This window comes from Haliotis asinina, chromosome 2 (assembly GCF_037392515.1).
Source record: "Haliotis asinina isolate JCU_RB_2024 chromosome 2, JCU_Hal_asi_v2, whole genome shotgun sequence".
Classification (NCBI taxonomy): domain Eukaryota; kingdom Metazoa; phylum Mollusca; class Gastropoda; order Lepetellida; family Haliotidae; genus Haliotis; species Haliotis asinina.
The window spans coordinates 44,488,514-44,502,199 of NC_090281.1; the positions used below are offsets into that span (position 1 = coordinate 44,488,514).

Genomic DNA, 13,686 nt, shown 5'->3' on the forward strand with positions numbered 1-13,686 from the left:
GGATTCATTTGTTTCAAAATCAAATATTTTCTTACTCTGGGCTGAGCGTCAGTCTCCTACCATGAAGTAAGAGAAACCTAGCAACAGTCGTTAGCAAAGGCTGCCTCGTGTAAAAGGTTTGGAAAAGAATGCAACATTAAACCAGTATATGAAATAGCGTCTGCCCAGCGGCCCACTGATTGCTAGTTTCATGGCGGGCTTACAACTTTATTTTATAGCCGGCCCTGTGGTCCAATACATTTTCCAAGGGTGTATATTTGACCATGTCATTGACTGCTGGAAATATTTCGAAAATAATTTACACTTGTGGTAACTAGATGACGCCTGAATAGTTCATGATCAATCAAACTCTAACATCCACAGATCAGCCTACCCACTTATCTAACACTAAATGTGACTATCTAGAGAGAGTTTTCAGCCAATGATTAATGTCGTTTTTTTCTGACGGCAGTGACCCTGAATAAATTAACATTGACCACCAAGTCATGGTTTTATTAAATTTGCTTTTGTTCATGTTTAAGTTTATCCCACTACAAGTAATTCATAGATTACTTTCTTTTAACACCATATCTCAATTTGCCATCTTTAATACAGGGCTGGTTACTTATGTTTACAGGGCCGGCAACATTTTTAGTTATCAGCCCTGTAGGCTTCCTGTCTTTCTGTAGGGGTTTCATACACTGATTACACAAAGTCAAAACCTTGCATATCACCATCGTGTAAATAGAGTGAGAGAGTTTTGTTTTAGCCGCAGTAGCAAGATTCCAGCAACATCACGGCAGGGGACAGTAATAATGGGCTTCATACATTGTACCTATGTGGGGAATCGAACCCGGATCTTCGGCGTGACGAGTGACGCTTTAGGCTACCCCACAACCTCATGGAAATAGAAGCGACATTGCATATTTAGTGCAGTTGATTATGATTTATTCCAGAATTGACGGTGTACTTTCGGGGAGATTAGGTATGCACTTCAATGAACGGAAAAAAGAACAAACAATCAGATCCGAAACGGCAGGATGGTATGAGGCATCATGAGGTTGTGATTATGACCCATGGGAGGGATCTTGGGGTGCAACGATCAACCTCTTCAACAGAAGGAAGAGGCTAAAACATATCAACGTAGCCTCTCCGTGTGCTGAATTGACTACAAAAAGTATATACGACTCAGTGCCTCATGAATGGATTCTGAAGTGTTTTCATTGTATTGACCTCGCTGAGCGGCTTCTTGATTACTCAAGTCTTTTTAATGAATGCTGGTCGACTCAACTTAAGATGTACTCGCAAGGGCAGGTGTAGTCTGTCGTACAGACCCTGAAGTATATATATCCAAGAAAGCCCACGCAAGTCTAGAAAATGTGGCAAGTCTAGATTTCCTTAGCTTCTCTGAAAATGAAGACAGTCTCAGGGCTCCATTTCATCATATTATTTTTTTTCACTGTGAACGTTTTTTCAGTAAAATGTTCATTTCAGAGACTAGCTGTTAGTCTAGGTCAGGTGCAGACTTGAGAATCTATTCCATTGAGAGGGGGGATATTTCAGGGGGACTCATTCCGTTTGTCAATAAATCCTTTGAGCTTTCTGCTCAGTAAAGAGGAGGGTCATCCTCCCAGACCTAGTCTTTACGTTGATGACATCAATCTCCTGCCCAAGGGAGATACCAGTTTGAAAGAACACCTTCTCCTTGTCGGGTCCTTTTCTAACGACATGTGGATACGTATAAAACTCTTCATTTGAAAAGTGACATTTGAAACGCGAGACCCTGAACATGTCTAAGGCGTCATGGAAAATGATTCTTCTCTGGAATAGGCCCATATGCAGCCTCTGAAGAATTCCTGCCAACAAACCTGATCTTACCCTTTTTGATAAAGCCAATGAATTTATTCATGCCATTAAATTTTCTGTCCCTTTTGATAACAGCGTGATTGGCAAGATTCAGGAAACGCATGCCAAGTATGCGGACCTCGCCCTTGAAGTGTCTCGCTTGCTTACCAAGTACACTGTCGCCAAGACTCCATATTGGTCTCGGTGCTCTTGGTTTGGTACCTCCTGATCTCTTCGCGCAAAACGGGAGAGTGCCCCGGACTCGCGGGTTGGTACTGTACACTAGCTGTGGCAACAATGAAAGAATCTGCACACGATGTTGACTCTAAAGTTTTTACACCCCGTTACAGGTGGGTTCGATCTCGGTACCTCAAGCTCGCTGGATCAGTAGCCTGGAAACCTAAACAGCTCGCCTACCATGCCAGATGCTCCAATCTGATGTTGGCAAAGCGGCACAGAGGTAGGTACGACACTGATGTATAGCTGACGGTCGTCAGTACCGATACCCGTGGAATCGTAGGCCTTCTCGTCTGATATCACCGATTTACAGTGAGAACAACACTGAGTCGAGAACTGATCCTTGAGGCACGCCAGATACCAGGGAGGCTATATATTATGCTGTAGATTATCCCTGCTGATACGAAGTGATGGTCATCAGATGTTGAACCGTCTACACATACCCTCATTACTCTAGCCGTGAGATATATGATCAGAACCAGTCTGAAGCTGTTCCAGTGATCCAAGTGGTGTTTCCAGCCTGTTGAGGAGTATCTCGTATCTTTCTTTTGTTAAACAATCTTAGAAGCACTGAATAACATTTCCGATTGTGCTATCGATATTTTACGAGTGCTTCGGTCTCACGAGCAGGCAGGCAGACAGACAATGCAGCACAGTAAAGTTACTCTTTTCGAGTTTACTTATTTAATGTATCACCTATTTTTAATGCTTCAAAAAGCAGACATTTCCTTACATGGAAAACTACGTTCAAGGATCAGGGATCACACTTGCTTGGGCTCTTTGAACGAAAAATTAATAGTGGACTTTTACCTGATTGGTTCGCAATGAAAATAAACATTGGAGACTATATACTGTTGTAGACTATCCCTGCTCCAACGAAACCCACATGACAAAGCAATCGTAAATTTCCACACCCTATCCGGCTCTTAATTAACTGTCGACACCCAAAGCACGAACCTGAATTAATAGACAATATAATTCAAGTATAATCTCAGCCGCACACATTGTACCCATTTGGGGAGTCGAAACCTGGTCCTCGGTATGACGAGCGGCTATCCTACTGCCCAGGACGTGTATGTGTGTAGAAGAGAGTGATACCAATACCGCTGTACCCTTCTAGTCCAGTGTAAATATTTTCCTGTTGCATATAATAAAATGAAAGGTATGACAATACTTAAACTCTGACTGAGTGAAGCTGCAGTTCCAGGCATCCCACCTTAGGATATGACCCCTCGCTTTTGAGAAAAAGTCCGAATTGTTTCCATGGAAACCAGGGAAATATAAATGACAAAATTCAGTAAATAGCTAAAGGCACCACTTTGGGATCTGCTTCACGTAAATACCAAGTTTTACTGGTAGATATTGAACGGTTTTCGAGTTACCGGTATATATGCTCCGGAAATAAAACTCTCCCCTCTTTCTGAGACATGAAGGGGAGAATATAAAAATCATAAATTCACTTTTCTCAGAATCATATTTCGTTTGAGGAACACTTTCCTAATAAACCATTCGTTAATAGCTTTGATTTTAGTTACATATCTGGTAAATAATTTTTCTGGCACCAACAGTATAGACTGTTTAGGTAAAAACCATTCAGTGTTTCTTTGGAAAAGTGTATTTCGATCCATGACTTCGTTGTTTGGCCCGAGTTTTATAATAATCCACTGGTTTCTCTCTTGCAAGCCGCAGGAACATGGCGTGTTAGGAAATCAATAGACAGGAGCCCAGTTGCGTGGATGCCAGCCTGACTGCGTGTCAGGTGCGTGCGCATCACCAATGGCCGAAAATGGCAGACAGCTCCAAGAGAGATAAAATCGCCGCTGCCAAAAAGAGGGTAATTACAAATGAGTTTTACAAACCAGCATGCCGGCTGATAAGTATTTATTGTCTACACGCGTTGCATGTATCTAGGGATTTCGCGAAATGCCTCCTGTGAGATAAACCGGAAAGTAAATCGAACCATTCGGAAGTGTTTTTTTTTACCTAAGTTGCCAACATCACTTTGACAGATGGAAACATTTTTGTGCGTATTGATTGATATGCAAGATCATACTTTTGCATATTATGCATTGAACCTCCAAATAGTAGGTACATATATTGCATATATTTCGTGGAACTTCAACTTGTTGATATAAAATACTCTTAGTTAACCTTTACACTATTGGGTATAGACATGTTCAATGCACATGCTATTTCATCGGCATGGAAGCCGTGCCAGTTGTCGATGTCATATGTCGATGCTCTATTAAAACATCAACTGGCGTACCTTTATCTTATACCCTCTTTGCACGGTCAGCGGTGTAATGTAAACAGTAAACACGTCACCAAGAGAGAAATGCACACATTTCGTTCTGGAGACATTTGTTGATAGCTGTGGTATGTATCACACCTGAACAAGATAAATACAGTCATCCCTCGCGTTATTAGACATCCACATTATAGTGCCTATTACATAATGTTGAACATAGGCCAAGTAAAATCATATTTTCCAAGGACATTTCGTGCTATTTCGTGTATTGTGCTCACCATATCGTTGAAGGTGAAAATGGAAACATATCTATATATGTATGGGATACTTGCAATCAAAATCACTAGAGATGATAATTTAATTGTTGTTCCTGTTGTGCTACCAGTTATTCAACTTAGCCGAAAAAAGCGATCAGCTGTGCTCAGATGTTTTGGTCCAGTTTACCAGTGGTTCAGTTAAAAATGATCCAATACTGTTACATCAAAGAATTTCCATTCCATTATCAGAATATTTTATATATTAAACAGTTATTGTAGCAGATATAATATATAATGCTATCGGATTAGTATATAATGCATTTTTTCTGCAAACGTATTTAACATAACGATGGACACAGGCTGTTACCTGTCTGGATACATTTTAGAAGACAGTCTGACAAGTCTGACTTCCGGCGGTACTTGCAACTTTCATTGGGAAAAACAAAATGTTGGTCTTTTAATTGTTAAATATTGCTTCAATGAGTCAGTAACGTGGGTCTCTGAGTCCATGGATTAAGAGGCTGTAGTCTGTATGTGAATACTAAGGTGTGAAGCCATTGGTGCTATCGCAGTAGGTAGGAAAAACGGACCCTCATGAATGTTGTAAGTGGAAGTTGTATGTATATATCGAATGAGGTGATCCCATTCTCAGTGTCTCCTATATTTCTGTCAACAGTTATAATGAATGAAAATATGACTGAATTTAATCAAATAAAATGTGTTTTCTGACACCATACGTTCTTGGATGCCCCCACAAAAAGCTAGGCTAAAATATTTCCAGAGATGTGAAATATTTGCCCTTTGTAAATAATAACAGTTCCTAAAACTGGAGTGTACATACAATCACCACAAGATCGTCAACATACACTCAGTTGGACAAGTGAGAGTCGTTTTGTCAACAAACACACATGCTTGTATTTGAACCTCTCACCGTCAGTTGCATGATTCTTATCAAAAACCTCACATTAGACAGCACAATTCTGTTCGCTACTTTCTTAGTACTTTCAGTAAGCGTTATGTATTTTTCATACATTTTAAACAAAAACATAATGGCATAAACAATTTAAGAAGATGGGATTATTTTTTATAAAGGACTGTATCCATCACACATGTTTGATTGGTTTGTCATATTTTAGCACATAACAAGCATCGAGTTGGGGACGAGTCTTCTTGGAGGTTACAGAAAGGCGAGTGGTGAAGACTGAAATTGAAGTATAATGTTTCTGTCATCTAAGTAGGCATTCTCTTCCCACAGAGGTTACTTGTCATATCTTCTTACGTAGGAAGATGTGACAAGTAACCACTGTGGGAAGAGAGTGCTAGGTAGGTAGCATACAGGATATCGTGTTCACATCATCATGTGCTACATTTTAAGATAGACATTGGTAGATTGAGCTGGTATATTAGAAGTGGGAACAGACATTAGGGCCACTCTTTACTTTGTTTGGTTTGGTCAAGGTTAGCTTAGGTTTTAACTGCTGGCTTGTCAAATCTTAACAGGAAGTCACACAAATTGGTATTTTATCAAAATGAGAGATCTCTCCATGAGATTGCTTCAACTGGTAACCTACCTATCAATAATTTACATTATGTCAACTACATGACCAGTGGATTCTTTCAGCTTGGACAGTGGTTGATATAACTTCATGTTTTCTGTTTATTTCTTGATTATGTTAACTTGGACTTGGATATAGTTTGATATTGATTCTGTTGGTTGATAATGCAGAGGGTCAATGGGTGTATTTCATTTTTCAAACCTCATCTAACATGCAACTTTTGCTACTTTTTCCTTGAATTTTATTTGTCTTGCATTTATTGGCTGTCATAATCTGAGCTTCATCAAAATTCATACTACCAGATGTGTGCTTTAGATGAGTGCTGAAGTGAAAAAAAAAATAATTCATTTCATCAGAATTTTGTATTGATTAATTTAAAAAGATTAGACATTATTCTTTTTTTTCCATTAGAAAAATACTTTTGACATTTTGTTGACTAAGAATGGCATCAGTATTGTTTATGGTACCTTAAGCAATAATCACTTGCTCTCTGAGGACATTTTGTGTAACAAATTGCCGGTTTCCTAGAAAATGAACTAATCTGAATCTCTCTCGATGGTATCAGTACCTTTTGTACCATAGTGACACTTGGATGGAAAAATAACATAACTAATCATAGCAAAGCTGTTACATATGAAATGTATATTGATGTCTATTCATTTATTTGTTTCGTTCAATCAACGGTACGGCCTATTTGCCTAACTGGTCTTTCTGATCAGTGACTCAGTTATTCTAAGCTGTGCTTGATAAACAAGGGGCTTTTTTGATCATTTTAATTGGGTTAGGTCTGTTTATTGTTTTACCCATGTCATTTTTTAGAAACATACTTGCTGAAGAATAGCGGTTGGTCTTTGACAGTAACGTTGGGACAAGAAAGTTAAAAGTGGTCTTCTGTGTTTAAACATCATATTTTGTTTGTTAGGTTCCATCATTTATATTCCTGATTTCCTAGTCAAATCTTAGAAAAGTTTTCAGTGTTATAACTTCTGTTTAGTAAACTCTGAGTTATATGGAATCTGATGTTTTCATCTGTATGAAGAATCGAACTGAAAGTGATCAAATCAAGGGTTAAATAGATGAATACTGACATGTTGATAATAATATTAACACCAAAATTCTTCCCAAATTACTCCGGTTTCTGTCAGTAGTCATGTTAATGATAAATGACCAGCTTAGTCATTTATGATGCATGTCTTTTAATAATTGTAACTTAACATGCTTTACATTTTTGCAAAACACAAAATAAAATAAAAATTGTGGCAAAAGTAGTGAATAGTAAACAAAGAAATATTTGTTTGTTTCTATGTTTATTTCTGTAACTAAAGTGATCAAGCTTATTTTACTTAACTTATGTTTGAATTGGTCTCCACTAACCCATGTTTGATATAAGAGACTGCTAATGGGTTTGAATAGTGAGGCTTGATTTGCTCATTATCTTATCTCATCTGCACAGATTGATGTTCATGTTGTTGATCACTGGATTGTCTGGTCCAGACTTGATTATTTACAGACCACTGCCATGCAGCTGGAATACTCCTGAGTGCAACATTAAGCAGCAAACAAACAATGAGAAGAATCATTAGTAGAGTTACCTTGGTTACAGTGTTTAACATGGCTGATTGTGTGTCTTAGCATGAATGGCTGGCAGTGTGGATAGAATGTGTCTGAAATAATTATTTATTATCAAGATAATGAAAGCTGGTAAATTTCATTAATTCTCATTTGTTGTCCTTGATTTCAGCTGAAACAATTTCAACAAAAGTCTGGCCGATCTCCCGCCTCCTCACCAGCTGGTCCCCAGTCCAACAAAACAAACAAAGATAAGACGCCAAACAAAGAAAACATTTCCACTAATCTATCCCCAGAACAGAGCAAGGTAAGGGAAAGATAGTAAATCCCTCACAGCATCTGCATGGTTGTGTCTTGTATTTACTCAACATGCTCCAGATTGACCTTGACATTGATAGTGTCTCTTGTGTGTAGCATATTTCACTGACTTTTATCTTGACTTGGAATGTTGTTCCTACATTTTATCAGCATTGTGGTGTGAAAAAAATTATCTTTGACTGAGATCCTCCCTAGGATTTACCTCTTTCAGCAGTTTTTGAAAGAGTGATTAGATGGATTCATGTATTCATGAAGATGCCTTGAACATTTGAGGCATTTGATTATGTGAAATTCTCAGCTGTTGTGTCGCCTGTAAGTGTAACCATGACAATATCTGAGTGATGCATGGGTGCCAATCTTATTATTTTGTTTATCATGGAGCACAGTTGCATGATAGGGTTATTTTTGCATTTGTTAGATCCAGATCAGCCAACTATGTTTTTCATTCAAATATGAAATATACACGTTAAAGTTATTTTTAAAAATTATATTGATAAAACCTTTGATCCTCAATTTGACATCAATATTTTGCCTAATCTGTCTTGATTAGTTGTGTTGTAATTCCTGAAGCAATGCATCTAGAGTTATGCCCCTTGTCCTGTATAACAGGCCAACATTACCATTTGCCCATCTGCAAGTACAATTTTAGTTGTCATATTTTGGCAATATTGATGTTGTTTAGAAATTAGAGCACAAAGTTGAAAAACAAAATCTTTCTGGCTGAAAACAGCTTTTGTCAATTTGTATTTCCTGAAATCTGAATTCAGTCATTCGCACAGCTATCTAAAGATTTTAAATCTTTATGAAAATAGTCAAAAAGTATAAATGATGTTGCTTGACAATTGCAGAGTTAAATCAACAAAACCAAATTGCCGTGTACTTTTTAAAGTTTATGTTTGAGTATTTAAATATACTTTAGACTTAAGTTAACCATTCTGTCATTCATGATGTAACCTCAGTGGTGTACAAGGTAGTTTTAAGCCCAATTCACTCAATCTTCAGTTCACTGTTGAGAAGGACATGTGAAATCTGTGGTTCCTTCCAGGTACTCGAGACAAACTGTGAAACTAACGACACCCCCTCCCCCAAGTCAGCTGTTGATTCCAGGTGGGTACATCACTTGTCTGTCTGGGAAAATTGGTGTACTTCAAAATCTGGGATGCCATCTTGCATTGCTACCTTGCTTATTATATTTTAAGTTTAAACTGTGCTTTATATTTGGATGAGGGCAGCTATTTATCATTGATCATGCTGACTGGGACAGACACGGTAACCTTGTTCATTATATCAGTGAGTAATATTTTCAAAAGAGCATGATAGATGTCCTGATCTGTTAATCCTAGTTCATTGTGTATGTTTATGAAAATGTTCTTGGTATAATAGTTTAGCTGTTGCAAGAAATATTTAGTATGTTACGACCTCCTGGCAAATACAATATTTTCAGTGAATGTATTGTTGATATCATGGTTATTGCTGATATCTCTGTCCAAGGAGAATTTACTAGATAGGCATACCTCTAGCTGAAGTGATACTCATTGAAACATGGTGAGAGAGTTAACTACAATAGGTTTTATTTTGTACTGTTTCAAATAATTAAGTTCAGGTCATATTAATGCTCTAGCATGTACATAGTTATTTCAAGCCTTTGTTTTGCACACTATAGACAATGTGAAGAGCAGCCCAAACATGGCCACTCCGTGTTGTTTGGCCCCACTACCAGGTATTGCTGCAGTGTGAATCTGTTCTAAGTTGTGTTGCTGCATGCTGGCTGTCTCGCCATTGACTGAGCTTTAAGTAGTCCTAGATGTAACCTGGGTTGAATCAGAACACCTAAGAAAACTCACGGCGGGTGCTTATCACAAGAGTGTCCAAGCTTGAGCATTAGAGAGCTCATTCAATTCGAACCTCAATAAAACCAAACCTTTTTCAGTGATAATTGCTGGGCAATCATTTTGTCCTTCAATGTTTTTGCGCTTCCGAATGCCGGTACATATTTTTGGGAATAGTTAAGGCTCAGTCACACTTTTCATAGCTCTTTAGCTTGTTGATATTAAAACATGATAAAGCCAGTAGATCTTTGATATTTGCTCTCTTATCTCACCTCCGATGTCTCTGTTACTATTGTGCTACTTTTGCTGGTCATATTTAGCATGTTTAGAACTCCTGTGGTATGATGCTATCAAGATTTTCAGCTAAAGTAGGTAAATAGAGACGAGTATATATTTGATAGTCTTGTAACTTCACTTTATACTTCTCTCAAAAAGTAGTGGATGTTGAAGTTAAATGTGTGCAAAAGCGCAGTAATATAGATCCCTCCTTAAGTGTGTTTGAGTATAACCATTGACCCACCTTACTATGTTGCACACTGACCACTATGTGTCTTTGGATACGAAAACATGGTACCCAAACTCACTGGGGATCGATATGAAAAATAACCACATGTTTCAGATATGCAGATGGCAAAATGCATGTGTTGCAAGTGCAAGGAGGTCTGTAATTGTGGATTTATGACCACAGCCGTCTATCATTCCACCACTTTCCACAGCAATATAACATTGAAAGCCATAGGGATGCTTCAGTCTAGGAGAGCACAAGCCCACACAGCAGCACAACTGGTTGTCTTGCAGTCTGTAGGCAGCCAGCTGTGGGCACTTTGCACTGCCTTTGCAAGAGTTCGGGATAGGCCACCCCAGGTGTACCACCGGATGTGATGACTGGCAGATAATCGTTGGAGCCCCCCTGTGATTGCAGACAAAATGTGACACAGCTGCAGCAACTACACCAACAGGCGACTGGGAACCGCATCTCCACACACTTGTACAAAACCGTCTCCATGGTGCACACCTTTGAGCAAGACAACTTTACATCCTGTTGCCACTAACAAACTGTTCCTGGCAGGGTCAGAGAGACTGGTGTTAGCAGCAGCAGCAGCAGCAGCAATGGAATAATCCGAGTGGTCCCATGTGATGTTCAGTGATGAGTCTTGATTCACCTTGGACTTCAGTGACAGCCGTCATTGTGTCTTGCGACTCCCTAGTGGATGGTACCAGCCAACCGCCATGTTTCCACAAAGGGATCACAATGATGGGCAGGACCAATCTCCACATCTGCCAAGGGAGAGTCTACTACCATGCTACACGTCCTGCCGTTTGCACACAAGGTTTCATGTTCAAGGATGATAAAGCCGGGGCTTACCATGCTCGCTTGTCCTTGATCATCTTTGACAGCACCAAATCAAAACTTTTCATGGCCGGCAATGTCACCTGACAGTGTTTTTAGGGTCAAAGATAATATATTAAAGTATGCTAGTCATGGTCATATGCTGATCTATGTAAACGTAGTGTTCCTGGTATACCTGTCTGTGTCCATAGATGTCCTTACCTCTCTTCCCATAGCATTGAAAGAAAGAAAAGTTTCCCCTTGACTATAGTGTTCACTATGATGCAGAGTGACAAGTCGATTTAGTGAGAGACTATTGATTTTGTTACTTAGTGCATGAAGCATTTTTAACCCTTGCTTGACTACCAGCAACCTTCTGTATGTATCATATATGACAACTGGTAGTCAAGATCACATACTTTGTGTACCCACTGACAAATGGACTTAAGACCCGAGTAGAATAGGCCTTCAGCAACCCATACTTGCAGTGAAAGCCGACTATGCTTGTTGCAAGAGGTGACTAACAGGATCAGGTGGTCAGGCTTGCTGACTTGGTTGACATGTCATTAGTTCCAGGTATAGCTCATGCTGTTGATCACTGGATTGTCTGATCGAGACTCGGTTATTTACAAACTGCCACCATATAGCTATAATATTGCTGAGTGTGGCATAAAACTAAGCTCATTCACTCACCCGTGACAAATGTGAATTAGCACAACTCTCAAGTCAGAAAGCCATGAATACATTATGCCTTTGAGCACAGTGGAAGTGATCAAATGTAATCTGGCTACATACACTGTATTTTGGATCATACTTTCTCAGTAAAGTGTGGTTATAGTACTTTTGGGGGTTCAGTCCTATCACTGACTGCATACTGGCAATTTGCTACTTCACTCAGAAAGCAAACTGAACACTCTAGATGCAACTGAACACAAAAACTACTAGAATCTCTGACTGAGAAAGTGTAATGCACAACCCAACATGTTACACATGATGACTTTTTAAAAGACTGTGTTTTTGTTTATCTGTATTTAAGCAACCACATGCAACCATAAGTCAGGACATCTGGAAGTGAACATGATTATGTATTAGTTCAGTTGCCATTTTATCATTTAAGATTTGTCCTATTGTTTCTCACCTTCATATCAGTCCAGTTTGTTCCATCCTCTACAGTCCAGTTTGTTCTAACCTCTACTAACAACTACTCCTTTTTATCTTTTTGCAAACATTCAATGAACTCCAAGCAGAACTAGGTGATCTTTGAAGCTAATTCATTAATCTGCACTTTGACAAAACATGCAATATTGTTATGTGTGTCAATATGATGTTGGTTAAGAAGAAACACCTTTATTGTTTTAACCCTTTTGGCTGAAGCACTGTAACTTGCTGTATTACAATAATTTCAAATAACCCTGCTTGCTGTCCCCCCTCATTTACATTATTGAGGAACACTACGTGGCAGTATCAGAGGTCTCTGATATTTGCTGATACCACTTTTTAGTGATTTTTTTTAAACATGGAAATGCTCTTTTGGGTTTCACTGTACTTAGTACAAAACTTGAACATAGTTTCCATCTAGATGCAGGATTGAAATCAGCAGCGATATCACTGTGATAAACAATTATGGCTTTGTTGCATATCTTCACAGTGACAACAGACTCCGAAATATTACACATCTTTCTCCTGTCCAGTTATGTTTATTGGAATACATATTTTTGAGTTTAGTTAGACTCTTGACTAAATATGGATAGGTTTGAAATATGAGATGTACCAAATCCTAATAATTAATCAGAAATGTCATTTCATTTGTTGTTATTTCAAGCTGGTGGGTGTCAGAGCAGTGGGGTAGCCTTTTGGTTAAAGTGTTTGCTTATCATTCCCCACATGGGTAAAATGTGTGAAACCCATTTCTGGGGTCCCCATACAGTGATATTTCTGGAATATTGCTTAAAGTGTATTCACTCTTGAGATTGGTTGGTTGGGAAATGGAGACATGAACTTCCCCAGATATACTGTTAATCACAAAATAATGGCAATATACAGAGGGGAAGCAAGAATTCTGAGAATGTTTGAAGTATCTTAATGTTGTTTGTTGTTTGTCTAGAACAACATCCTCCACTGAGAGTCTACAACAGCTCTCCAGACAGATTAATGGACTTCTAGCAGAGGTATGTTTTCACACCAGGGATGAAACTGTGCAACAAAACTGATAGTATCACCCTGCATTTGGTGTCCTTTGATACTTAATACATACATTTTTATTGTTTTAACTTATAATATGACCAAACATGATGACACGAAAGAACATTGTTAGCCTTGGTAGGCAATGGCAAAGAGAACTAAAATGTAGTTTTGATCACATTGTGTGAATGTTGCATTATTCTGAGCATGTGTATTCTCAATCTGATATCACTCTTGTGGTATTGGTGTGTTTGTTAATGCACCATGTGGATATCACATGTCAACACAATAGTTCTTTTTTAAATGACTTGTTGAAGATGTCACATGATATCTAACA

The 13,686-nt window shown here is 38.6% G+C and overlaps 1 protein-coding gene across 1 annotated transcript in view; it reads left to right on the forward strand.

Moving 5' to 3' along the window:
* The first annotated feature begins 3,808 nt into the window (after nucleotides 1-3,808).
* The window catches only part of LOC137273774 (golgin subfamily A member 2-like), a 45,074-nt gene continuing 35,196 nt past the window's right edge, over nucleotides 3,809-13,686 (forward strand). Inside the window, exons 1-4 of the mRNA XM_067806619.1 lie at nucleotides 3,809-3,895; nucleotides 7,864-7,998; nucleotides 9,055-9,116; nucleotides 13,273-13,336. Coding sequence (XP_067662720.1) covers nucleotides 3,848-3,895; nucleotides 7,864-7,998; nucleotides 9,055-9,116; nucleotides 13,273-13,336 — 309 coding nt within the window. The 5' untranslated portion in view covers nucleotides 3,809-3,847. The remainder of the gene's footprint in view (nucleotides 3,896-7,863; nucleotides 7,999-9,054; nucleotides 9,117-13,272; nucleotides 13,337-13,686) is intronic.